This window comes from Salvelinus fontinalis, chromosome 31 (assembly GCF_029448725.1).
Source record: "Salvelinus fontinalis isolate EN_2023a chromosome 31, ASM2944872v1, whole genome shotgun sequence".
Taxonomy (NCBI): domain Eukaryota; kingdom Metazoa; phylum Chordata; class Actinopteri; order Salmoniformes; family Salmonidae; genus Salvelinus; species Salvelinus fontinalis.
The window spans coordinates 14,343,729-14,370,298 of record NC_074695.1 but is presented as its reverse complement, the minus strand read 5'-3'; the positions used below and the strand labels follow the sequence as shown (position 1 = coordinate 14,370,298).

General features: G+C 47.6%; 1 protein-coding gene across 1 annotated transcript; it reads right to left on the bottom strand.

Moving 5' to 3' along the window:
• Nucleotides 1-1,940: 1,940 nt before the first annotated feature.
• LOC129829607 (innate immunity activator protein-like) lies at nt 1,941-26,243 on the bottom strand. Its single transcript, XM_055891395.1, has 10 exons — nt 25,828-26,243; nt 12,140-12,227; nt 11,724-11,857; nt 9,277-9,399; nt 8,770-9,010; nt 7,530-7,583; nt 7,135-7,426; nt 6,766-6,927; nt 5,483-6,278; nt 1,941-3,572 (listed from the first exon to the last, which is right to left on the bottom strand). The coding sequence occupies exons 2-10, from the start codon at nt 12,192-12,194 to the stop codon at nt 3,477-3,479; spliced, it is 1,953 nt and encodes a 650-aa protein (XP_055747370.1). The 5' UTR covers nt 12,195-12,227; nt 25,828-26,243; the 3' UTR covers nt 1,941-3,476.
• Nucleotides 26,244-26,570: the final 327 nt, after the last annotated feature.

Below are 26,570 nucleotides of genomic sequence, written 5' to 3'. Positions count from 1 at the left end.
ATCTTGTATTTTTCTGTCAGAGAGACATATGGTACCACAGCATTCTCTTTAAGTCCCGATCACATTTTCTTTCGTGGCATGATGGAAAAAATATCGCAATATTTTGCACCCACCAATATGGCTGAACTCCGTGTCCAGTTAATTTTTGCGCAAATTCCGGGTCGACTTCCTTTCCAGCGCAGCTTGAAGGAGAAGCCGAGAATAGTGAGGTCAGTAAAAAATTATTTTATAAATCGCTTATAATACATTTTTGGGACAATTATTAAGGAATGTATTTATGTAAATCAGCACTTCAAAAATTGCTCGTTGGATGGATTTACATACTCCCTAAAGGAGACAGACCGGAACAGCCCTTCCTGGTTCGGACCCCCAACACGAACACTCCCTGAAGGAGACAGACCGGCACAGCCCTTCCTGGTTCGCACCCCCAACACGAACACTCCCTGAAGGAGACAGACCGGAACAGCCACTTCCTGGTTCGGACCCGCAACACGAACACTCCCTGAAGGAGACAGACCGGAACAGCCCTTCCTGGTTCGGACCCCCAACACGAACACTCCCTGAAGGAGACAGACCGGAACAGCCACTTCCTGGTTCGGACCCCCAACACGAACACTCCCTGAAGGAGACAGACCGGAACAGCCCTTCCTGGTTCGAACCCCCAACACGAACACTCCCTGAAGGAGACAGACCGGAACAGCCCTTCCTGGTTCGGACCCCCAACACGAACACTCCCTGAAGGAGACAGACCAGAACAGCCCTTCCTGGTTCGGACCCCCAACACGAACACTCCCTGAAGGAGACAGACCGGAACAGCCCTTCCTGGTTCGGACCCCCAACACGAACACTCCCTGAAGGAGACAGACCGGAACAGCCCTTCCTGGTTTGGACCCCCAACACGAACACTCCCTGAAGGAGACAGACCGGAACAGCCCTTCCTGGTTTGGACCCCCAACACGAACACTCCCTGAAGGAGACAGACCGGAACAGCCCTTCCTGGTTCGGACCCCCAACACGAACACTCCCTGAAGGAGACAGACCGGCACAGCCCTTCCTGGTTCGGACCCCCAACACGAACACTCCCTGAAGGAGACAGACCGGAACAGCCCTTCCTGGTTCGGACCCCCAACACGAACACTCCCTGAAGGAGACAGACCGGAACAGCCCTTCCTGGTTCGGACCCCCAACACGAACACTCCCTGAAGGAGACAGACCGGAACAGCCCTTCCTGGTTTGGACCCCCAACACGAACACTCCCTGAAGGAGACAGACCGGAACAGCCCTTCCTGGTTTGGACCCCCAACACGAACACTCCCTGAAGGAGACAGACCGGAACAGCCCTTCCTGGTTCGGACCCCCAACACGAACACTCCCTGAAGGAGACAGACCGGCACAGCCCTTCCTGGTTCGGACCCCCAACACGAACACTCCCTGAAGGAGACAGACCGGCACAGCCCTTCCTGGTTCGAACCCCCAACACGAACACTCCCTGAAGGAGACAGACCGGAACAGCCCTTCCTGGTTCGGACCCCCAACACGAACACTCCCTGAAGGAGACAGACCGGCACAGCCCTTCCTGGTTCGGACCCCCAACACGAACACTCCCTGAAGGAGACAGACCGGAACAGCCCTTCCTGGTTCGGACCCCCAACACGAACACTCCCTGAAGGAGACAGACCGGCACAGCCCTTCCTGGTTCGGACCCCCAACACGAACACTCCCTGAAGGAGACAGACCGGAACAGCCCTTCCTGGTTCGGACCCCCAACACGAACACTCCCTGAAGGAGACAGACCGGAACAGCCCTTCCTGGTTCGGACCCCTTGCATGTAGTGGCAGAAGTAACATGCTGTTGTTATCTTCTATTGCAAACTGTCACATGGTGCATGTCTGACTTTTAAAATATGTTAATAATATTGTTATGAAGTTATTTTATACTGACTAGAAACAAAAACCTGCAAATTAATCTCTCAAAAAATAAATGCCACTTGACAGTCAGTTAAATCAAGCCTTTTAATTATAAATATAGAAACGATATCAAAACGTAGACAATAAACTGGTTAGTACCACAACAAAACCGCAATGCAGTGAAAACCTCCAACGCAATTATGCTTCAAACAAACCAATTAGAAACAAATGCATCTTCGGTTAATATAACTTAAAAGTTTAACAGGTTAATGTTCAGCTTATTTCATGTTATTGTACTTCAGCTTACAGAGAAACAGACACTTTCTAGCATTTTCTAGTTCTATTTTCTAAATGATGTTAAGAATAATATAATATAATTATATTAAGGATTTACTGACAGTTGTGCCTATACTGTCAAAGGATCCCTTAAGTTAATGGATAGAGAAAACAAAGATACTGTAGACATTCAATTAAATAAATACAATTATATTAGGAATGTTACAGCTTTATTACTCCCAATGTAATAGATAAAGAAAACAAATATAAAGAAATTAAATAAAGAAATAATTTATATTAAGAATGGCGTAACTTCATTTGGAAACTACGAGAACCTTGTTGTGCAAATGTGTGCCAGACACGTAACTTCTACAGTAAGCTATCTTGATATGTGTTATAGTCATGAACAAATTTATGAAACTTGTTACAAAAACATATCATATTTAACCTGAACGAAATAATCTAATTGACTCACCTGAAATAATAATTACTTAATTTTTTTAAATAAAATAAATTAACTGGCAAAGTGCCTTTTTATATAGAAATGTCAAACTTGCTTTGCATAAAGCATTAGATAAAATAGTGGACAAGCTAGATACATATCATGGTACCCGACTACCCATGGAGACAAGGTCTTCTTCATTTTGTCCAGGACAGTTGTCCCTCACCAGGGACATATCATCTCACAGAGAGTCCATTGACTCAAAAAATACAGACATACTCAATAGTCTCAAGAAAGTCCTTCCCTCCTTGTGTGTAGTATAGCATACTGCAATAGGGCAACTCCCCCTGGTTACAACCAGAGACATATACTGCAGTAGGGCAACTCCCCCTGGTTACAACCAGAGACATATACTGCAGTAGGGCAACTCCCCCTGGTTACAACCAGAGACATATACTGCAGTAGGGCAACTCCCCCTGGTTACAACCAGAGACATATACTGCAGTAGGGCAACTCCCCCTGGTTACAACCAGAGACATATACTGCAGTAGGGCAACTCCCCCTGGTTACAACCAGAGACATATACTGCAGTAGGGCAACTCCCCCTGGTTACAACCAGAGACATATACTGCAGTAGGGCAACTCCCCTTGGTTACAGCCAGAGACATATACTGCAGTAGGGCAACTCCCCCTGGTTACAACCAGAGACATATACTGCAGTAGGTCAACTCCCCCTGGTTACAGCCAGAGACATATACTGCAGTAGGGCAACTCCCCCTGGTTACAGCCAGAGACATATACTGCATAGATATAGATATATATTGTGTACGGTATACAGTATATGGCTGTGGTTACACCTGGCTGACGATCTCCGAGTCCTCTTCAACAAACCACTGTACAGGAGTTCCATCTGCAGCCCTCTGAAGGATCCGCTTCTGGTGGGGACCCTGAAACACAACAACACATTTCAATCCTGTTCATTATATTTAAATGTATACTTTAAATTTGAGTCATTTAGCAGACACTCTTATCCAGAGTGACTTACAGGAGCAATTAGGGTTAAGTGCCTTGCTCAAGGGCACATCGACAGATTTTTCACCTAGTCAGCTCGGAGATTCAAACCAGCAACCTTTCGGTTACTGGCCCAACGTTCTTAACCGCTAGGCTACCTGCCGCCCTACATTACATTACACTCTTAACCGCTAGGCTAACTGCCACCCTACATTACACTCTTAACCGCTAGGCTACCTGTCGCTCTACATTACATTACACTCTTAACCGCTAGGCTACCTGCCGCCCTACATTACACTCTTAACCGCTAGGTTACCTGCCGCCCTACATTACATTACACTCTTAACCGCTAGGTTACCTGCCGCCCTACATTACATTACACTCTTAACCGCTAGGCTACCTGCCGCACTACATTACATTACACTCTTAACCGCTAGGCTACCTGTCGCTTTACATTACATTACACTCTTAACCGCTAGGCTACCTGCCGCCCTACATTACACTCTTAACCGCTAGGCTACCTGCCACCCTACATTACACTCTTAACTGCTAGGCTACCTGCCGCACTACATTACATTACACTCTTAACCGCTAGGCTACCTGTCACTCTACATTACATTACACTCTTAACCGCTAGGCTACCTGTCGCTCTACATTACATTACACTCTTAACCGCTAGGTTACCTGCCGCCCTACATTACATTACACTCTTAACCGCTAGGCTACCTGCCGCACTACATTACATTACACTCTTAACCGCTAGGCCATCTGCCGCACTACATTACACTCTTAACCGCTAGGCTACCTGTCGCTCTACATTACATTACACTCTTAACCGCTAGGCTACCTGTCGCTCTACATTACATTACACTCTTAACCGCTAGGCTCCCTGTCGCTCTATATTACATTACACTCTTAACCGCTAGGCTACCTGTCGCTCTACATTACACTCTTAACCGCTAGGCTACCTGCCGCCCTACATTACACTCTTAACCGCTAGGCTACCTGTCGCTCTACATTACATTACACTCTTAACCGCTAGGCTACCTGTCGCTCCACATTACATTACACTCTTAACCGCTAGGCTACCTGCCGCCCTACATTACACTCTTAACTGCTAGGCTACCTGCCGCACTACATTACATTACACTCTTAACCGCTAGGCTACCTGTCGCTCTACATTACATTACACTCTTAACCGCTAGGCTACCTGTCGCTCTACATTACATTACACTCTTAACCGCTAGGTTACCTGCCGCCCTACATTACATTACACTCTTAACCGCTAGGCTACCTGTCGCTCTACATTACATTACACTCTTAACCGGTAGGCCATCTGCCGCACTACATTACACTCTTAACCGCTAGGCTACCTGCCGCACTACATTACATTACACTCTTAACCGGTAGGCCATCTGCCGCACTACATTACACTCTTAACCGCTAGGCTACCTGTCGCTCTACATTACATTACACTCTTAACCGCTAGGTTACCTGTCGCTCCACATTACATTACACTCTTAACCGCTAGGCTACCTGTCGCTCTACATTACATTACACTCTTAACTGCTAGGCTACCTGCCGCCCTACATTACACTCTTAACCGCTAGGCTACCTGTCGCTCTACATTACATTACACTCTTAACCGCTAGGCTACCTGCCGCCCTACATTACACTCTTAACCGCTAGGCTACCTGTCGCTCTACATTACATTACACTCTTAACCGCTAGGCTACCTGTCGCTCTACATTACATTCCCATTCCTTTAGCTCCACATCTATCTGTTCTAATGTCAATAGGAGATGTTAGTAATGCAATGGTGGTGAGTGTTAGGGGGCATCCTCACCTGCAGGTAGGGCGGGAGGGGAGGGCACGTGGGGCTCTTCACTCTGAACGACCCCTGGCGCTCCAGGGAACTCGGGCGTGACTTCTGGAACTGGTTCCAGGACTTGAGCTCGTCTGACGTCATCTCCCTGGGCAACACCCGGGCAGGTTGGTTGGGGTACTCCCTCAGTGACGGGGTACGTACCAGGCGAGTGTAAGGGGGTGGAGGCTTCAGAACTCTCCTGGGGGATGACGGTGGGGGCCCCTGCTGCCAGTGTCTGTGCTGCTGCTGTGGCTGGGGGGGCCGGGAGGGGGACAGGTAAAGACCCTTCCCCAGGGGACTGCCCAGGTCCTGTGGAGAAAGAGGGGAACAGGTGCCTTCCTCTGCCATTCTTCTTCTCGAGCTGGGAGAGGACTGGTGCTGGTGCTGGTTGTTTTTCTTGTGAAAGCTGGAGCCATTCAACGCAGGGTTGGTGGGACTTTGGGCTCCGTAGTGGAAGCCATAGGGAGGAGGGCAGAGCTTGGGGATCTCGGGAGATGCAGGGCCCTCCCTGTCTTTGTGATTATCTCTGTCCGTGTCCTGGCTGGGGGGGCTGGTGTAGGAGGGGACCGAGTGTTCAGAGCTGCTGTCCTCAGAGCTGGACTGGTACGACCGCTGGGGGCTGGTGTAGGAGGGGACAGAGTGTTCAGAGCTGGACTGGTACAGACGCTGGGGGGCGTACTGTGGAGACCGAACCAGGAACTCTGGCCGTCGGCGTGGCAACCTGGCTCTCCCACGTCCCTCACCCAGATCATGAGTGGGCTTACTTCTGGGAAGCCTGAGAAGAGGAAAAAAGACAGGGGAGAGAAGTGAGCTACTGTGATGCACTTTGTGTATGTCTGTCTCCCCATACTGTGCAATTAATACAGCAACTTCATTATTAAATGCGATCTAATCTAGTCAATGTATTTTATCAGTATAATTTATGTAACTTATTACCCACCCACAACAATAGACACACAAGGAAACACAATAAAGTTAATCAACACCTTTATCTGTGTTCTGGTGGTTACGTTCTGTGTTATGGTGTTGACAGTCTGTGTTATGGTGTCGACGTTCTGTGTTATGGTGTTGACAGTCTGTTATGGTGTCAACGTTCTGTGTTGCGGTGGTTACGTTCTGTGTTATGGTGTCGACAGTCTGTGTTATGGGGTCAATGTTCTGTGTTATGGGGTCAACGTTCTGTGTTATGGTGGTTACGTTCTGTGTTATGGTGTCGACGTTCTGTGTAACGGTGGTGGCGTTGTGAAGCGTTGGTTGGTTACCTGAAGGACAGGGAGTACTGTCTGCGTACGTGCAGCTCTGGCGTAGAGGGGGCGCTGGAGGAGTTGATCTGTCCATGTATCAGAGCCAGGTTCTTAATGGAGGGGAAGTGGGAGGGCAGGACTCTGCTGTCTGCAGGGAACACTGGGGTCCCTACTGGACTTCTGCTCAGAAAGAGTGGGCAGGGCAGGATTTAGACAACTGCTAGTTTAAAAGTTAGAGGATGTAGTTTATGTAGTCAAAAGCAAAACCCTTTTTATGGGGTTCTGGGCAGAATAAATATTTGAGTAGCGAAGTAGGACCTGCACACTTAGTTGCTCCACCTTTATTGGTTAACAGCGTTCCGATCCAAAAAGGATAGGAACTCTTACCTGGGCCTGCTGCTGCAGACAGAGAGAGGTGTGTCATGTTTCAGATAGTGCTGGTCAAGATTAGACTCTCTCCAGGGGGAGTTCTGGATGGGGGAGCGCTCAGGAAACTCCACACTGCAGCCGGAGCCCATACCGGAGGTCTGGGTCTGCTCCACACCGCAACTGCAGCCGAGGCTCTGGCTATGGGCTGAGGTGTGATGGAGACTGCCCTGGGAGGAGGAGGACTGGAGGGACAGGAAGCCCACAGAGGACTGTATGAGTGGGTCTACAGATGATGAGGAAGAGAGAGAGTCTATGGATAGACAGAGGAGACACAATAGAAAGGGTCAGACATGATGACATTTTGGAATAGTTGAATTGTATTGGCATTTCTACTGCGTTAGTTGATAACTCACCATCGTCCAGGGCCACTGCATCAGACAGGGAGCTGTCGTCAGACATGCACAGATCTGGGGACAGAAATAAAAGAAGGCTTTATTTAAGACTTCATTCAATTAGGGGAAGGGGTTGTGGAAATGATCAACATTGTAGTGTAATTCTTCTTACATGTACTGCTTATGTGATTCAATAACTAAACAATTGTGAATAAAAAACCTCCAACCACCATCGGACTGAGTAGGAATATTAGGCTGGGTTTCTGTACAGCACTTCGAGATATTATCTGATGTACGAAGGGCTATATAAAATAAAATTGATTGATTGATTGAAATTGATTGAATATAACCAAAGACAGTACAGTATGAAAATAGGCATAGCCTTAATGGCCATGTACTCTTAGAATCTCTTAGAATCTTCCTATGTTCCAGCCTTTCTAGGGAGTTTTTCCTAGCCACCGTTCTAATACATCTGCATTGCTTTTAGGCTGGGTTTCTGTATAAGAACTTTGTGACATCTGCTTACATAAAAAGGGCTTTATAAATACATTTCATTGATAGGCAGAAACTGCCTGTCAATCAATGTCATGGTGACCTTGGCTAGCTAAGCTCATGCGTAGAAACATGTCATCGGGTCTTAACTTTCCAATAAAAATAGTATCTGAAATACTTCTTCAGTATATCCTGTCCACAGGGGGCTGCTGAGGGGAGGACGGCTCATAATAATGGCTGGAATGGAGTGAATGGAATGGTATTAAACACCTGGAAACTGTGTGTTTGATGTGTCCGATACCATTCCATTTATTCCGTTCCAGCCATTACTATGAGCCGGCCTCCTGTGATCCTGTTGCTATCATCCGTAAAATATCTGTATAAATGAATTGGTCCCAATTTAAGTATGAACAACAGTACAACTATAAAACTCAAAGGCACTCCTTCGATATAAATTTGTTTTTGAGAAAAATGAAAACGTGTCAGTTTGTCACTTTCACCAGGTAGGAGTTATAACATGTTCAACTACTGAAGAAATGGGATACAATCTAGGCTGTGCCCATAGATTTAGAGAAAATTAACAACTAAGGAACCATTTTTAATTTCTCTCATCGACTTCTCAAGCTCCAGCCTGGTCTGCTTGGTTTGCTCCGCAAGCGTTCCCGGGAGTCTCACAATGTTTAGAAACTGTGATTCTGTATAACTAAGCTCCCTGCAGACTGCAGAGCCCAATGTGGCCAGATGAGCGTAGCACAGGCACACCATTCACCTCTGTGTTTGGCTGTGTTGTTGTTCTTGTTGGTCGCTGGAGAGGAGCACTCGTTTCTGATCCTGTGCTGAAACACAGCTTCCTGGAGATCTTTGACTTTCCTATCTTCCCTCTTACACTGCTGCAGCCTGCTCTTCTTCTGTGGTTTGGACAGGTGCTCCTCCACTGAGAGTCTACGAGCCGCTTCAACGATCTGGAGCTGCAAGGCCAGGTCTGCCTCTAAGGAATGAAGCTCTGAATCCTGAGTGAGAGAGAGTTTTTATTTTTATTTAGCTTAGATGAATAACAATGAACTATCAATTTAATAGAATTCTTGATTGGGCTGGGTTTAAGGAAATAAATACTGTATTCAGTGTTCAAATCTCTCTATCTGATATGCACTTTGCCTTTGCTCATAAGCTTTACAACATATTGTTAGGAAAGACCCCTGACCTTACCTATTCCCAATACTGTGTAATATAGGAAGTGTAAAGGATGACCGTGGGAGGGGTTCATATTGGTGTGTACCTCTCCATCCTGGTGGATGAGACTGTCATCCAGTTTGAAGGTAGCTCCTATTCTCCTTCGGACACGAGGGGGCTTCTCATCAGCAAGTAGGGGGTAGTCTGAAGACAACTTACCTGTCAGCTCCTGTAAAATAAATACAATCCAAAAATCAACTGAAGTCATTTCTAAACATACCCCTAAGAGATTACATCTGAAAGAGCAGTCTGTAACTCTTCTATGAACCATCGGTTTGTAATATGAGACTCAGTCTTGTGACGAACAGGAGACCTATGTTAGCCCTATGTTAGACACTCACAGCCTCCCTGACGCAAAATATATAAATATATTTATTATTATTTCTTTTTGATATATTTTTTATTAGGGGGTAGGTCAGCTTAATATTGCAGATAGATTGTAGCTTCCATCAATGTAATTGTCTGCATCACCCATATTGTCACGTGGGCTCCCTCTCTGGCCTCTAGGTAACCAGGCTGCTCGTTAGGGCGCACACCTGTCACCAGCGGTACACACATAATGACACTCACCTGGACTCCATCACCTCCTTGATTACCTGCTCTTTATATGTCACTCCCTTTGGTTTGTTCCCCAGTCGTCAGTGTTGCTGTTTATATGTCACTCCCTTTGGTTTGTTCCCCAGTCGTCAGTGTTGCTGTTTATATGTCACTCCCTTTGGTTTGTTCCCCAGTCGTCAGTGTTGCTGTTTATATGTCACTCCCTTTGGTTTGTTCCCCAGTCGTCAGTGTTGCTGTTTATATGTCACTCCCTTTGGTTTGTTCCCCAGTCGTCAGTGTTGCTGTTTATATGTCACTCCCTTTGGTTTGTTCCCCAGTCGTCAGTGTTGCTGTTTATATGTCACTCCCTTTGGTTTGTTCCCCAGTCGTCAGTGTTGCTGTTTATATGTCACTCCCTTTGGTTTGTTCCCCAGTCGTCAGTGTTGCTGTTTCATGTCGGTGTGCTGTTTGTGTTTCTGGTTTTGTTCATTTATTAAATGTATTCAATCCCTGAACTTGCTTCCCGACTCTCAGTGTACATCATTAAACATATATTTTCATGCAAATATATATACAGTACCAGTCAAAAGTTTGGATAAACCTACTCAAGGGTTTTTCTTTATTTTTAACATTTTCTACGTTGTACAATAATAGTGAAGACCTCAAAACGATGAAATAACACCATATGGATATCACTTGTGTTGTGACAATTTTGAGGTGGTATACAGATGATAGCTCTATTTGGTAAAAGACCAAGTCCATATTATGGCAAGAACAGCTTAAATAAGCAAAGAGAAACAACAGTAGATCATTACTTTAAGACATGAAGGTCAGTCAATGTGGAAAATTTCAAGAACTTTGAAAGTTTCTTCAAGTGCAGTTGCAAAAACCATCAAGAGTTATGATGAAACTGGCTCTCAAGAGGACACCACAAAAAAGGAAGACCCAGAGTTACCTCTGATGCAGAGGATAAGTTCATTAAAGTTACCAGCTTCAGAAATTGCAGCCCAAATAAATGCGTCACAGAGTTCAAGTAACAGACACGTCTCAACAGGAGACTGCGTGAATCAGGCCTTCGTGGTCGAATTGCTGCAAAGAAACCACTACTAAAAGACACCAATAAGAAGAGACTTGTTTGGGCAAGGAAACATGAGCAATGGACATTAGACCAGTGGAAATCTGTCCTTTGGTCTGATGAGTCCAAACGTGAGATTTTTGGTTCCAACCATCGTGTCATTGTGAGACGAAGAGTAGGTGACCGGATGATCTCTGCATATGTGGTTCCCACCGTGAAGCATGGAGGAGGAGGTGTGATGGTGCTTTGCTGATGACACTGTCAGTGATTTATTTAGAATTCAAGGCACACTTAACTAGCATGGCTACCACAGCATTCTGCAGCAACACGCCATCCCATCTGGTTTGCGCGTAGTGGGACTATCAATTGTTTTTCTACAGGACAATGACCCAAAACACATCTCCAGGCTGTGTCAGGGCTATTTGAACAAGAAGGAGAGTGATGGAGTGCTGCATCAGATGACCTGGCTTTCAAAATCCCCCGACCTCAACCCAATTGAGATGGTTTGGGATGAGTTGGACCGCAGAGTGAAGGAAAGGCAGCCAACAACTGCTCAACATATGTGGGAACTCCTTCAAGACTGTTGGAAAAGCATTCCTCATGAAGCTGGTTGAGAGAATGCCAAGAGTGTGCAAAGCTGTCATCAAGGCAAAGGGTGGCTATTTTGAAGAATCTAAAATATATTTTCATTTGTTTAACACTTTTTTTGGTTACTACATGATTCCATATGTGTTATTTCATAGTTTGATGTCTTTACTATTAATCTACAATGTAGAAAACCCCTGGAATGAGTAGGTGTGTCCAAACTTTTGACTGGTACTGTACATATATATCTCAACACCGGTATAGATATGCATAAATACAATAGTGTGAATACTCACAGCCTCTCTAACGCAGAGCTTCTTGAGGTCCAGTAGACACAGCTCCAGCCTGTCCTCCAGAGCCTGGTGCTTCAGCCTCATGGCCCGGGTGTGAGTGGTCAGGTCCTTGACTGGCAACGTGGGGCTGTCGGGACCTGAGATGATGTTAATGGAGATTTTTCCACAGAGCACAGGCCTCATGCAGGCATCACATGGTGCCACATTTGATGCTTTTATCACAGAATTAACGATTGTTATAGATTATAGACATTTCAGCTAGCTTACCAACTATCAATACACTTTATCTCCTGAATTTATTTAGGTCTCAGCATTAATAATGCGTTCAGTGCTTTCTGTAAAGATTTATATCTGAACCTAGAATGGATCTAAAGCTTTCACATTTAGGGTTCAGCATTGTTGATGTGTTAAGCTCTTACCAGAGTTGAGAATGATCCCACTGTCAGTGTCACTGATCTCCTCTTTATCCATCATGGCTGTTGGAAGGTATTTTCACACTGTTAAAACCTGTTGGAAAATAGTTAAATATTTCAATCAGATTTATTAAATCATCCTTATTCACCAAAAAACATATCCAGCGTTATGATCACTCAGGACAGGGGAAAATTGCTTCACCTAAAAAATATAAGTTTCCATTCCAGATGCCGAATGTCTCTTTTTATTCTGATCCACTAGCTCTCTCCTTCCTCTTCCCTCTCTTCTTCTCCTTCCTCCCCCTTCTCCCTCCTCCCCTTCTCCCTCCCTCCTGCCCTGTTCTCCCTCCCTCCTGCCCTGTTCTCCCTCCCTCCTGCCCTGTTCTCCCTCCCTCCTGCCCTGTTCTCCCTCCCTCCTGCCCTGTTCTCCCTCCCTCCTGCCCTGTTCTCCCTCCCTCCTGCTCTGTTCTCCCTCCCTCCCTTCTGCCCTGTTCTCCCTCCCTCCTGCCCTGTTCTCCCTCCCTCCCTTCTGCCCTGTTCTCCCTCCCTCCTGCCCTGTTCTCCCTCCCTCCTGCCCTGTTCTCCCTCCCTCCTGCCCTGTTCTCCCTCCCTTCTGCCCTGTTCTCCCTCCCTCCTGCCCTGTTCTCCCTCCCTCCTGCCCTGTTCTCCCTCCCTCCTGCCCTGTTCTCCCTCCCTCCTGCTCTGTTCTCCCTCCCTCCCTCCCTTCTGCCCTGTTCTCCCTCCCTCCTGCCCTGTTCTCCCTCCCTCCCTTCTGCCCTGTTCTCCCTCCCTCCTGCCCTGTTCTCCCTCCCTCCTGCCCTGTTCTCCCTCCCTCCTGCCCTGTTCTCCCTCCCTCCTGCCCTGTTCTCCCTCCCTCCTGCTCTGTTCTCCCTCCCTCCTGCCCTGTTCTCCCTCCCTCCTGCCCTGTTCTCCCTCCCTCCTGCCCTGTTCTCCCTTCACAATAGGCAGCAGCCCTCATGCTTGACTTGGCACATGTGCGAGGGGACCAGGGGTTAATCCGAAACCGGACACTATGGCAACGGTCACAGGGCGCACCGCTGTTCTCCGAGGGGAGTGTGTGTGTGTTGCCATACGGAATGTCAGAGGGCGTTTAAAAGGGACGCACCGTCGCACCCCAAAAAAGAGAACAGGAAAGCAGATGGCCGCAGGGCAAGGGAATTATCCCTCTCATGGACTGCACCTGTTCCCCCTCTCAGAGTCACACACACACACACAAACTCACACACACACCAACAGCGCTCCATTCAACCAGTGTCCAGAGAAACAACCCTCGAGGGGCTTTTGAAGTGGAACAATGTCTCAATGCTGAGCCTGTCTCTGTAGCATCAGCCAGCTCACATAAAGACACTGAAGATTCATGATATAGCACATCTAGAATTTCACTTATACATTCTCACACTGTTGAACACATAAACAATGTTTATGATCCATTCTATTGGATGCGTGCGTTCGTGCGTGCGTGCACTAGGGTTGAATGGCGGGAATCCGGTTACTGAGATTTACCACCCAAAACCACTCCCTTTCCCCGGGATAAATAACGCAGAGAAACCTGTAAATTATACTAAATTATTTATATGAACAGCATGGTGTGAAATGGAACTTTTTAATTATATGCCATGTCTAAATACGGCTTCTCTACGGCCTCGGCGTGATGAATCAACGCTCAGGGTGGGGACAGACCATCTCAGTATGGAGAGTAGTTCACAATGAATGTACTGTAGACCTATGTGTCATCTCACCATGGTAACTTTTTTTCTTGTGACAGGAAGGCCTACATTTGCAGCAGCACAACCTATGCTACAGTAATATAAAGCCTGAATGTGTGTCTAATTTACCCATCTCCATCTGGCTTTCAGGGGTCATCTTGTTATTGTTTTAATTCCAGATGTGGAGTTTTAAAACAGCCTGTCACTCAAATATCGTTGCTTTAAATCAGTGTACACGCAAGCACTCTCTGTCCATCAACTCTCTCTCCATCAACATCCAAGATAGATAATCCTGTTCTAGATTTTCTAGATAGATTGAACAGGTCAGCATAGACCAAGTGTGCGTCTGAAATGGCACCCTACTCCCTATATAGTGCCCATAGCTCTGGTCAAAGGTTGTGCACTATATAGGGAATATGATGCAATTTTGGGCACATCCCAAGACCACTACACTGCTGGAAATAACTTCCTTTAGACTGGGCAGCTATTTGAGCTGTTGACATGAATCTTCTGTATCTGTCTAAAAACAAAACTTCAGTATGTCAACAGACGGAAGGAACTCATGTAGCTCCCGTCACTACACATTCAGGTCATGTTGCCTTAGCCACTGTGGGTTACCAAGTCCAAATAATCCACTGGTCCTATCTAGAGCAGTGATGTTTAGCGATGGGTATCAGGCCTGTTCCTGTAGAGATGCGGAGGACTCATCACCCTGGGAGAGTCCCAAATGGAACCCTATTCCCTTTAAAGTGCACAACTTTTGACCAGGGCCCATGTCTTCTATATAGAGAATAGGCTCAATGGCACAGACAGATTTTTCAACTCGTCGGCCCCGGGATTTGCATCAGCGACCTCTCGGTTACCGGCCCAACGCCTTAACCACTAGGCTACCTGTATCCACCAGTCTGGATAATCTGTTGTGGGTTCAATAACTGCTGATCCAGTCGAGGAGGCGCGCTGGTTGGTTGTGCCAACACAGAGACAACAGAGCAGGAGGAGGAGAGTGGAAAGGAACAGGGCTGAGTGGCTGAGGTAGGGGCCTACAGTGAGACAGTGGAAGGAAGAGGGCTGAGGTAGGGGCCTACAGTGAGACAGTGGAAGGAAGAGTGCTGAGGTAGGGGCCTACAGTGAGACAGTGGAAGGAAGAGGGCTGAGGTAGGGGCCTACAGTGAGACAGTGGAAGGAAGAGGGCTGAGGTAGGGGCCTACAGTGAGACAGTGGAAGGAAGAGGACTGAGGTAGGGGCCTACAGTGAGACAGTGGAAGGAAGAGGACTGAGGTAGGGGCCTACAGTGAGACAGTGGAAGGAAGAGGGCTGAGGTAGGGGCCTACAGTGAGACAGTGGAAGGAAGAGTGCTGAGGTAGGGGCCTACAGTGAGACAGTGGAAGGAAGAGGGCTGAGGTAGGGGCCTACAGTGAGACAGTGGAATGAAGAGGACTGAGGTAGGGGCCTACAGTGAGACAGTGGAAGGAAGAGGGCTGAGGTAGGGGTCTACAGTGAGACAGTGGAAGGAAGGGGGCTGAGGTAGGGGCCTACAGTGAGACAGTGGAAGGAAGAGGACTGAGGTAGGGGCCTACAGTGAGACAGTGGAAGGAAGAGGGCTGAGGTAGGGGCCTACAGTGAGACAGTGGAAGGAAGGGGGCTGAGGTAGGGGCCTACAGTGAGACAGTGGAAGGAAGAGGACTGAGGTAGGGGCCTACAGTGAGACAGTGGAAGGAAGGGGGCTGAGGTAGGGGCCTACAGTGAGACAGTGGAAGGAAGGGGGCTGAGGTAGGGGCCTACAGTGAGACAGTGGAAGGAAGAGGGCTGAGGTAGGGGCCTACAGTGAGACAGTGGAAGGAAGAGGGCTGAGGTAGGGGCCTACAGTGAGACAGTGGAAGGAAGAGTGCTGAGGTAGGGGCCTACAGTGAGACAGTGGAAGGAAGAGGGCTGAGGTAGGGGCCTACAGTGAGACAGTGGAAGGAAGAGGGCTGAGGTAGGGGCCTACAGTGAGACAGTGGAAGGAAGAGGGCTGAGGTAGGGGCCTACAGTGAGACAGTGGAAGGAAGAGGGCTGAGGTAGGGGCCTACAGTGAGACAGTGGAAGGAAGGGGGCTGAGGTATGGGCCTACAGTGAGACAGTGGAAGGAAGAGGGCTGAGGTAGGGGCCTACAGTGAGACAGTGGAAGGAAGAGTGCTGAGGTAGGGGCCTACAGTGAGACAGTGGAAGGAAGAGGGCTGAGGTAGGGGCCTACAGTGAGACAGTGGAAGGAAGGGGGCTGAGGTAGGGGCCTACAGTGAGACAGTGGAAGGAAGAGGACTGAGGTAGGGGCCTACAGTGAGACAGTGGAAGGAAGAGGGCTGAGGTAGGGGCCTACAGTGAGACAGTGGAAGGAAGGGGGCTGAGGTAGGGGCCTACAGTGAGACAGTGGAAGGAAGAGGACTGAGGTAGGGGCCTACAGTGAGACAGTGGAAGGAAGGGGGCTGAGGTAGGGGCCTACAGTGAGACAGTGGAAGGAAGGGGGCTGAGGTAGGGGCCTACAGTGAGACAGTGGAAGGAAGAGGGCTGAGGTAGGGCCCTACAGTGTGACAGTGGAAGGAAGAGGGCTGAGGTAGGGGCCTACAGTGAGACAGTGGAAGGAAGAGTGCTGAGGTAGGGGCCTACAGTGAGACAGTGGAAGGAAGAGGGCTGAGGTAGGGGCCTACAGTGAGACAGTGGAAGGAAGAGGACTGAGGTAGGGGCCTACAGTGAGACAGTGGAAGGAAGAGGGCTGAGGTAGGGGCCTACAGTGAGACAGTGGAAGGAAGAGGGCTGAGGTAGGGGCCTACAGTGAGACAGTGGAAGGAAGAGTGCTGAGGTAGGGGCCTACAGTGAGACAGTGGAAGGAAGAGGGCTGAGGTAGGGGCCTACAGTGAGACAGTGGAAGGAAGAGGGCTGAGGTAGGGGCCTACAGTGAGACAGTGGAAGGAAGAGGACTGAGGTAGGGGCCTACAGTGAGACAGTGGAAGGAAGAGGGCTGAGGTAGGGGCCTACAGTGAGACAGTGGAAGGAAGAGGGCTGAGGTAGGGGCCTACAGTGAGACAGTGGAAGGAAGGGGGCTGAGGTATGGGCCTACAGTGAGACAGTGGAAGGAAGAGGGCTGAGGTAGGGGCCTACAGTGAGACAGTGGAAGGAAGAGTGCTGAGGTAGGGGCCTACAGTGAGACAGTGGAAGGAAGAGGGCTGAGGTAGGGGCCTACAGTGAGACAGTGGAAGGAAGAGGGCTGAGGTAGGGGCCTACAGTGAGACAGTGGAAGGAAGAGGACTGAGGTAGGGGCCTACAGTGAGACAGTGGAAGGAAGAGGGCTGAGGTAGGGGCCTACAGTGAGACAGTGGAAGGAAGAGGACTGAGGTAGGGGCCTACGGTGAGACAGTGGAAGGAAGAGGACTGAGGTAGGGGCCTACAGTGAGACAGTGGAAGGAAGAGGGCTGAGGTAGGGGCCTACAGTGAGACAGTGGAAGGAAGAGTGCTGAGGTAGGGGCCTACAGTGAGACAGTGGAAGGAAGAGGGCTGAGGTAGGGGCCTACAGTGAGACAGTGGAAGGAAGAGGGCTGAGGTAGGGGCCTACAGTGAGACAGTGGAAGGAAGAGGACTGAGGTAGGGGCCTACAGTGAGACAGTGGAAGGAAGAGGACTGAGGTAGGGGCCTACAGTGAGACAGTGGAAGGAAGAGGACTGAGGTAGGGGCCTACAGTGAGACAGTGGAAGGAAGAGGACTGAGGTAGGGGCCTACAGTGAGACAGTGGAAGGAAGAGGACTGAGGTAAGGGCCTACAGTGAGACAGTGGAAGGAAGGGGGCTGAGGTAGGGGCCTACAGTGAGACAGTGGAAGGAAGGGGGCTGAGGTAGGGGCCTACAGTGAGACAGTGGAAGGAAGAGGGCTGAGGTAGGGGCCTACAGTGAGACAGTGGAAGGAAGAGGGCTGAGGTAGGGGCCTACAGTGAGACAGTGGAAGGAAGAGGACTGAGGTAGGGGCCTACAGTGAGACAGTGGAAGGAAGAGGACTGAGGTAGGGGCCTACAGTGAGACAGTGGAAGGAAGAGGACTGAGGTAGGGGCCTACAGTAAGACAGTGGAAGGAAGAGGGCTGAGGTAGGGACCTACAGTGAGACAGTGGAAGGAAGAGGGCTGAGGTAGGGGCCTACAGTGAGACAATGGAAGGAAGAGGGCTGAGGTAGGGGCCTACAGTGAGAGTGGGAGGAAGAGGGCTGAGGTATGGGCCTACAGTGAGACAGTGGGAGGAAGGGGGCTGAGGTAGGGGCCTACAGTGAGACAGTGGAAGGAAGGGGGCTGAGTTAGGGGCCTACAGTGAGACAGTGGGAGGAAGAGGGCTGAGGTAGGGGCCTACAGTGAGACAGTGGAAGGATGGGGGCTGAGGTAGGACCCTACAGTGAGACAGTGCAAAGGAAGAGGAACTCTAACCTTGAATACAAACTGATATGAGCAGAAACAGAATATTCAGACAGAGAGAGGGGGAAAACAGGGCTAGGTCTGAGTGGGTGAAGTGGAGTGAGGTAGAGACCTACATAGTTAATAAAAAACAGACATCAACAGGAACTCAGGAACTGGGTAATCAGACAGAGGCAAGCAGAGGCAGGGTAATGTGGTGTTTCGCCCACTTACACCCCATAACACTCCTAAGACTTCCACATTGTCTGTGGTTGCCTGAGGCCTAGGTCTACTGAGTGGTTGGATTGGGGTACAGTATTATTCAGGACCTTTCTATAAGTTGTAAACCTATGCCAAGACAAAACATAATTTGCCATAAAGTCTCCCTCTGTAGTATCTTGCGGTTGGAGGCCGAGCAGTTGTCATTCCAGGCAGTGATGAAACCAGTCAGGATCCTCTCGATGGTGCAGCTGTAGAACCTTTTGAGGATCTAAGGACCCATGCCAAATCTTTTCAGTCTCCTGAGGGGGAATAGGTTTTGTCGTGCCCGCTTCACGACTGTCTTGGTGTGCTTGGACCATGTTAGTTTGTTGGTGAGATGGACACCAAGGAACTTGAAGCTCTCAACCTGCTCCACTGCAGCCCCGTCGATAAGAATGGGGGCGTGCTCGGCCTCTTTTTCCTGTAGTCCACAATCATCTCCTTTGTCTTGATCACGTTGAGGGAGAGGTTGTTGTCCTGGCACCACACGGCCAGGTCTCTAACCTCCTTCCAATAGGCTGTCTCGTTGTTGTCGGTGATCAGGCTTACCACTGTTGTGTCATCGGCAAACTTAATGATGGTGTTGGAGTTGTGCCTGGCCATGCAGTCATGAGTGAAAAGGGAGTACAGGAGGGTGCTGAGCACACACCCCTGAGGGGCCCCTGTGTTGAGGATCAGCGTGGCGGATGTGGTATTACCTACCCTTACCACCTGAGGGCGACCCGTCAGGAAGTCCAGGATCCTGTTGCAGAGGGAGGTGTTAAGTCCCAAGGTCCTTAGCTTATTGATGAGCTTTGAGGGCACTATGGTGTTGAACGCTGAGCTGTAGTCAATGAATAGCATTCTCACATAGGTATTCCTTTTTGTCCAGGTGGGTAAGGGCAGTGTGGAGTGCAATAGAGATTGCATCATCTGTGCATCTGTTGGGGTGGTCTGCAAATTGGAGTGGGTCTAGGGTTTCTTGGATGATGGTGTTGATGTGAGCCATGACCAGCCTTTCAAAGCACTTCATGGCTACAGCCGTGAGTGTTACGGGTCATTTAGGCAGGTTACCTTACGTGTTCTTGGGCACAGGCACTATGGTGGTCTGCTTAAAACATGTTGGTATTACAGACTCGGACAGGGAGAGGTTGAAAATGTCAGTGAAGACACTTGCTAGTTGGTCAGCGCATGCTTGCAGTACACGTCCTGGTAATCAGTCTGGCCCTGTGGCCTTGTGAATGTATTTTTTATTTTATTTTAATTTTTTTACCCCTTTTCCCCCCAATTTTCCTGGTATCCAATCGCTAGTAATTACTATCTTGTCTCATCGCTACAACTCCCGTACGGGCTCGGGAGAGACGAAGGTCGAAAGCCATGCGTCCTCCGAAGCACAACCCAACCTAGCCGCACTGCTTCTTTAACACAGCGCGCCTCCAACCCGGAAGCCAGCCGCACCAATGTGTCGGAGGAAACACCGTGTATCTGTCCCCCTTGGTTAGCGCGCACTGCGCCCGGCCCGCCACAGGAGTCGCTGGAGCGCGATGAGGCAAGGATATCCCTACCGGCCAAACCCACCCTAACCCGGACGACGCTAGCCCAATTGTGCGTCGCCCCACGGACCTCCCGGTCGCGGCCGGCTGCGACAGAGCCTGGGCGCGAACCCAGAGACTCTGGTGGCGCAGTTAGCACTGCGATGCAGTGCCCTAGACCACTGCGCCACCCGGGAGGCCTGGCCTTGTGAATGTTGACCTGTCTAAAGGTCTTACTCACATCGACTGCGGAGAGCGTGATCACACAGTCTTCCGGTACAGCTGGTGCTCTCATGCATGTTTCAGTGTTATTTGCCTTGAAGCGAGCATAGAAGTAGTTTAGCTCGTCTTGTAGGCTTGTGTCACTGGGCAGCTCTCGGCTGTGCTTCCCTTTGTATTCTGTAATGGCTTGCAAGCCCTGCCACATCCGACGAACGTCAGAGCCGGTGTAGTACGATTCGATCTTAGTCCTGTATTGATGCTTTGTCTGTTTGATTGTTCGTCAGAGGGCATAGCGGGATTTCTTATAATCTTCCGGGTTAGAGTCCCGCTCCCTGAAATCAGCAGCTCTAGCTTTTAGCTCAGTGCGGATGCTGCCTGTAATCCATGGCTTCTGGTTGGGGTATGTACGTACGGTCACTGTGGGGACGATGTCATCGATGCACTTATTGATGAAGCACTCGGCGGTTCCGTTCTCTTAGCTTGTGTGGCCTACCACTTTGCAGCTTACAGTTGACCATGGCAGCTCTAGCAGGCCAGAAATTTGATGAACTGAGTTGTTGGAAAGGTGGCATACTATGACGATGCCACGTTGAAAGTCACTGAGCTCTTCAGTAAGGCCATTCTACTGCCAATGTTTGTCTATGGAGATTGCATGGCTGTGTGCTCGATTTTCTTGGTCAGCCTATCGACCAAACAATCGACCAGTCGACTAATTCGGGTCAGCTCCACTCCATTGGGTCAAGAGTAGCCAAATATCTCAGCATTTCCTGTAGTATTACTGTTACCTTATGCTCCACCTTACAGTAGACCATGGCTTCATTGCTGTTGTCATAACAAGCTAACTTCCCCAAAGTCCTGTGATGATCAGTGATCACAGCAATCTAAGGATGGCTTGTCAGGATCACTGCTTCTGTTACTCCCATCCTCATTCCCCTCTGCTCGCCGGACCGTGAAAACTAAACATCTAACGGGAAACGGTTTGTTTACAGGAGATGAGTGTGTGTGTGTGTGTGTGTGTGTGTGTGTGTGTGTGTGTGTGTGTGTGTGTGTGTGTGTGTGTGTGTGTGTGTGTGTGTTCAAATGAAACCAAACCAAGGCCTATGTGAAGCCTGTAATTAAGATTCTCTAGTGAATGCTGATACTATGGAAGAAACTAAATTACTTTACAGCATGTCTGATTTCAGAGGCTGGTCAATAGCAAAATGGATCCATTCTGTTCTGTCTGTATTTACACAACATGGTCTGCTGGAGTGGAGGAAAGGGATTCCATTTTTTATTTAACCTTTATTTAACTAGGCAAGTCAGTTTAGAACAAATGCTTATTTACAATGTTAGCCTGCCCCGGACGACGCGAGGCCAATTGTGCGCCACCCTATGGAACTAGTGAGTGAGTGAGTGAGTGAGTGAGTGAGTGAGTGAGTGAGTAAGTGATTTCAGATGAGTTTTATACACACTCTCTTTCTTTGATCATCTTATCTAGACCAACAGTACTGTAAAGTCCAAATATTTATCCATCAACATAGTGGTAAAACAATGGTCTGAGATGGGAGAAAAGAACATCTGAAATTCCACAACCATAGAATTAGAATGAATAGAATGTGCATTCTAAAGTCATTCATTCTAATTATATCACCACACCAGCATGGAGAGAATGAACCTCCCTCCCACACACACACACAGTTGCCTGATCCCTAGCAGTGGAGGCCATATGCTAGGCAGACACAGCAGCTCTGCTACAGACCAAGAACAGCATTAATACAGAGACCATAGAGGACAGCATTAATACAGAGACCATAGATGACAGCAATAACAGAGAGACCATAGAGGACAGTATTAACACAGAGACCATAGAGGACAACATTAATACAGAGACCAGCATTAATACAGAGACCGAAATACAGAGACCATAGAGGACAGTATTAACACAGAGACCATAGAGGACAACATTAATACAGAGACCAGCATTAATACAGAGACCATAATACAGAGATCATAGAGGACAGTATTAACACAGAGACCATAGAGGACAACATTAATACAGAGACCAGCATTAATACAGAGACCATAATACAGAGATCATAGAGGACAGCATTAACACAGAGACCATAGAGGACAGCATTAACACAGAGACCATAATACAGAGATCATAGAGGTCAACATTAACACAGAGATCATAGAGGAGAGCATTAACACAGAGATCATAGAGGTCAACATTAACACAGAGATCATAGAGGTCAACATTAACACAGAGATCATAGAGGTCAACATTAACACAGAGATCATAGAGGTCAACATTAACACAGAGATCATAGAGGTCAACATTAACACAGAGATCATAGAGGAGAGCATTAACACAGAGACCAGCATTAATACAGAGACCATAATACAGAGATCATAGAGGTCAACATTAACACAGAGATCATAGAGGTCAACATTAACACAGAGATCATAGAGGAGAGCATTAACACAGAGATCATAGAGGTCAACATTAACACAGAGACCATAATACAGAGATCATAGAGGTCAACATTAACACAGAGATCATAGAGGAGATCATAGAGAGCAACATTAACACAGAGATCATAGAGGAGATAACCCATTGTTCTCCAAGATCCAGACACATGGCTCTCTTTGACCCTCCGGTCCTCAACGTGACTTAATAGTGGTCAACCCCTGTAAATTATGGTAACAGGATGTGTGACTCTGACAGATTTAGCTTCTTCTCCTATTTATAGCCTCTCTGTTAGGCTTTACCCTATTTAATCCACCCATGTAACATGTAACATTCAGCTTGACAATAGTAACACAGTCAGCTTGACAAACGCAACACATTCAGCTTGACAATAGTAACACTATCAGCTTTGCATATACTGTTTGAAGTAGAAGTAACACTGAGGTGTTTGACTGTAGGTCAGTGGGAGTTGTTTGTCAACAATTTCAAAAACGTAAATTGTTTAGTGTCAATGGATGCAAACAAACGTTTTTTAATACAAAGACAGAAAAGGCTTGTTATGTGCAATATGGAGACCGTCAGGTCCTTTTGACTTGTCTTCCTGTGTTAAAGTGCCTTCAACATGTCTATTTTACCTCTCGGTTATGTCATTCGGAAACATAATGTTAACTTTCACTGCTATGCGGACGATGCACAGCTATACATTTCGATGAAACATGGTGAAGCCCCAAAATGTCCCTCCCTGGAAGCATGTGTTTCAGACATAAGGAAGTGGATGAAAGCAAATGTTCTACTTTTAAACTCGAACCAAACAGAGATGCTCGTTCTAGGTCCCAAGAAACAAAGAGATCTTCTGTTGAATCTGACAATTAATCTTGATGGTTGTACAGTCATCTCAAATAAAACTGTGAAGGACCTTGGCGTCACTCTGAACCCTGATCTCTCTTTTGACGAACATATCAAGACTGTTTCAAGGACAGCTTTTTTTCCATCTACGTAACATTGCAAAAATCTGAAACTTTCTGTCCAGAAATGATGCAGAAAAATGTATCCATGCTTTTGACACTTCTAGATTAGACTACTGCAATGCTCTACTTTCCGGCTACCCGGATAAAGCACTAAATAAACTTACGTTTGTGCTAAACACATCTGCTAGAATCTTGACTAGAACCAAAAAATTTTATCATATTACTCCAGTGCTAGCCTCTCTACACTGGCTTCCTGTTAAGGCTACGGCTGATTTCAAGGTTTTACTACTAACCTACAAAGCATTACATGGGCTTGCTCCTACTTATCTTTCCGATTTGGTCCTGCTGTACATTTTACCTTTATTTAACTAGGCAAGGCCTCCTTATTGTCCCTATCATTTCTAAGCAAAGAGCTGGAGGCTGGGCTTCCTCCTATAGAGCTCCTTTTTTATGGAATGATCTTCCTATCCATGTGAGAGACACAGACTCAGTCTCCACCTTTGTCTTTATTGAAGACTCATCTCTTCAGTAGGTCCTATGATTGAGTGTAGTCTGGCCCAGGGGTGTGAAGGTGAACGGAAAGGTACTGGAACGACGAACCGCTCTTGCTGTCTCTGCCTAGCCGGTTCCCCTCTCTCCCTATTAACCCTATTACAGGGGCTGAGTCACTGGCTTACTGGTGCTCTTCCATGTCGTCCCTAGGAAGGGTGCGTCACTTGAGTGGGTTGAGTCACTGACGTGATCTTCCTGTCCGGGTTGGCGCCCCCCTCAGGTTCGTGCCGTGGGGAGATCTTCGTGGCCTTTACTCGGCCTTGTCTCAGGGTAGTAAGTTGGTGGTTTGAAGATATCCCTCTAGTGGTGTGGGGGCTGTGCTTTGGCAAAGTGGGTGGGGTTATATCCTGCCTGGTTTGCCCTGTCCGGACGGGGCAACAGTGTCTCCCGACCCTTCCTGTCTCAGCCTCCAGTATTTATGCTGCAATAGTTTATGTGTCGGGGGGCTAGGGTCAGTTTGTTATATCTGGAGTATTTCTCATGTCTTATCTGGTGTCCTGTGTGAATTTAAGTATGCTCCCTCTAATTCTCTGCTCTCTCCCTCTCTCTTTCTCTCATAGGACCTGAGCCCTAGGACTGCCTGGCCTGATGACTCCTTGCTGTCCCCAGTCCACCTAGTCGTGCTGCTGCTCCAGTTTCAACTGTTCTGCCTGCGGCTATGGAACCCTGACCTTTTCACCAGATGTGCTACCTTGTCCCAGACCTGCTGTTTTCAACTCTCTCTCTCTACCGCACCTGCTGTCTCTAACTCTGAGTGATCAACTATGAAAAGCCAAATGACATTTATTCCTGAGGTGCTGACCTGTTGCACCCTCTACAACCACTGTGATTATTATTATTTGACCCTGCTGGGCATCTATGAACATTTGAACAACTTGGCCATGTACTGTTATAATCCCCTCAAAGCCTGGTTCCTCTCTAGGTTTCTTCCTAAGTTCCTGCCTTTCTAGGGAGTTTTTCCTAGCCACCGTGCTTCTACATCTGCATTGCTTACTATTTGGGGTTTTAGGCTGGGTTTCTGTACAGCACTTTGTGACATCGGCTGATGTAAAAAGGGCTTTATAAATACATTTGATTGATTCATTGACAGGTTCTACTGGTGATTGTATCATTAAGATAACTAGCGTGGTGTATAAACAACACACTCTCAATTAGTAATATGTCAGGACTATTGCAGCTTTAATTCTGGGTCTAAGCTCATATGACTCACCGTTCTTCAGACAAATAATAACCATGTCAAATAACAGGATGGGCTGACAGTTGCTCATCTAATGTCTGTAAAAATATTTTATGTCTGAATCAAAGAGTACTTTTCAGATAAATCTGAGTTGAAAAAGCCATCCTCATAGTCAGTCACAACTCACACAGATAAAATGTATTCTGAAGAATCACCGCCAAACTCATCGATTGAAACGTTGTATCAGTTGTCCTGTTGGAACGTCTATACATCATCTGATAATGATACAGTAACTTTGCATAGTTTTAAACTGTCTATATTGTTACATTGTTACAACCTGACTGTACACCCAGTTACTGTTACTGTATTCTCACTGTGCCATATAACAATACGTTTATAAAATGTGACAATTATTTTTACCTTTTAAAAGCGTTGGTCCAACAATCCTGAGGACTTCACCACAGCACCTCGTTGAATAAATGTGCGGAGTCTATCTCGGTTACATGTGTGATGGGTATTGGGGGCGTTTCGTTCTATGGTGGGACGTCTGTCCTCGGATCAATCCGTTCTCTAGAAAGAGAGAGGAGCGTGCTGCGAAGTTTTAGAATTTTAACAGATTGTTTTTCTTTGACTGGGTATATTTTCTGGACGAGTTTTTGAAAGAATAACAAAGTAAAATCTAACTTCATTTTGGATAATTCCTCCTTACGTTTTCACTTTTTTGTTTGTTTGTCCAGACACGCTCTGCCCCATTGACACAGACGGGACTCTCGGAGGAGGGGAAGGGGGCATTATACGACTGAAAGGGGACCTCGAGAAGAATAGCCGGAGGAAAGAAAAGTTTATGGGAGGGGCAGAGACCGGTGGACAGCTGGCTGGTAGGACTGGCTGGTAGGACTGTGTGATGGAGCATGCCTCTTGAATAATACAATGACATACAACTCAAATGCGTGACATGCATCCACAATTACGTCACATTTTTTGTCATGCTATTTTGACTAGTTCTAATATATATATATATATATATATATGTATATATACATATAAAGGTATTTAAATTCAATGAAGGAGGAGGATGGATTGTAGAATACATTAAAATCAATAAAAAAAACAACCCCCAGAGCACACAAATGCCCCACGGAGCATCTTGACCAGATCAGACC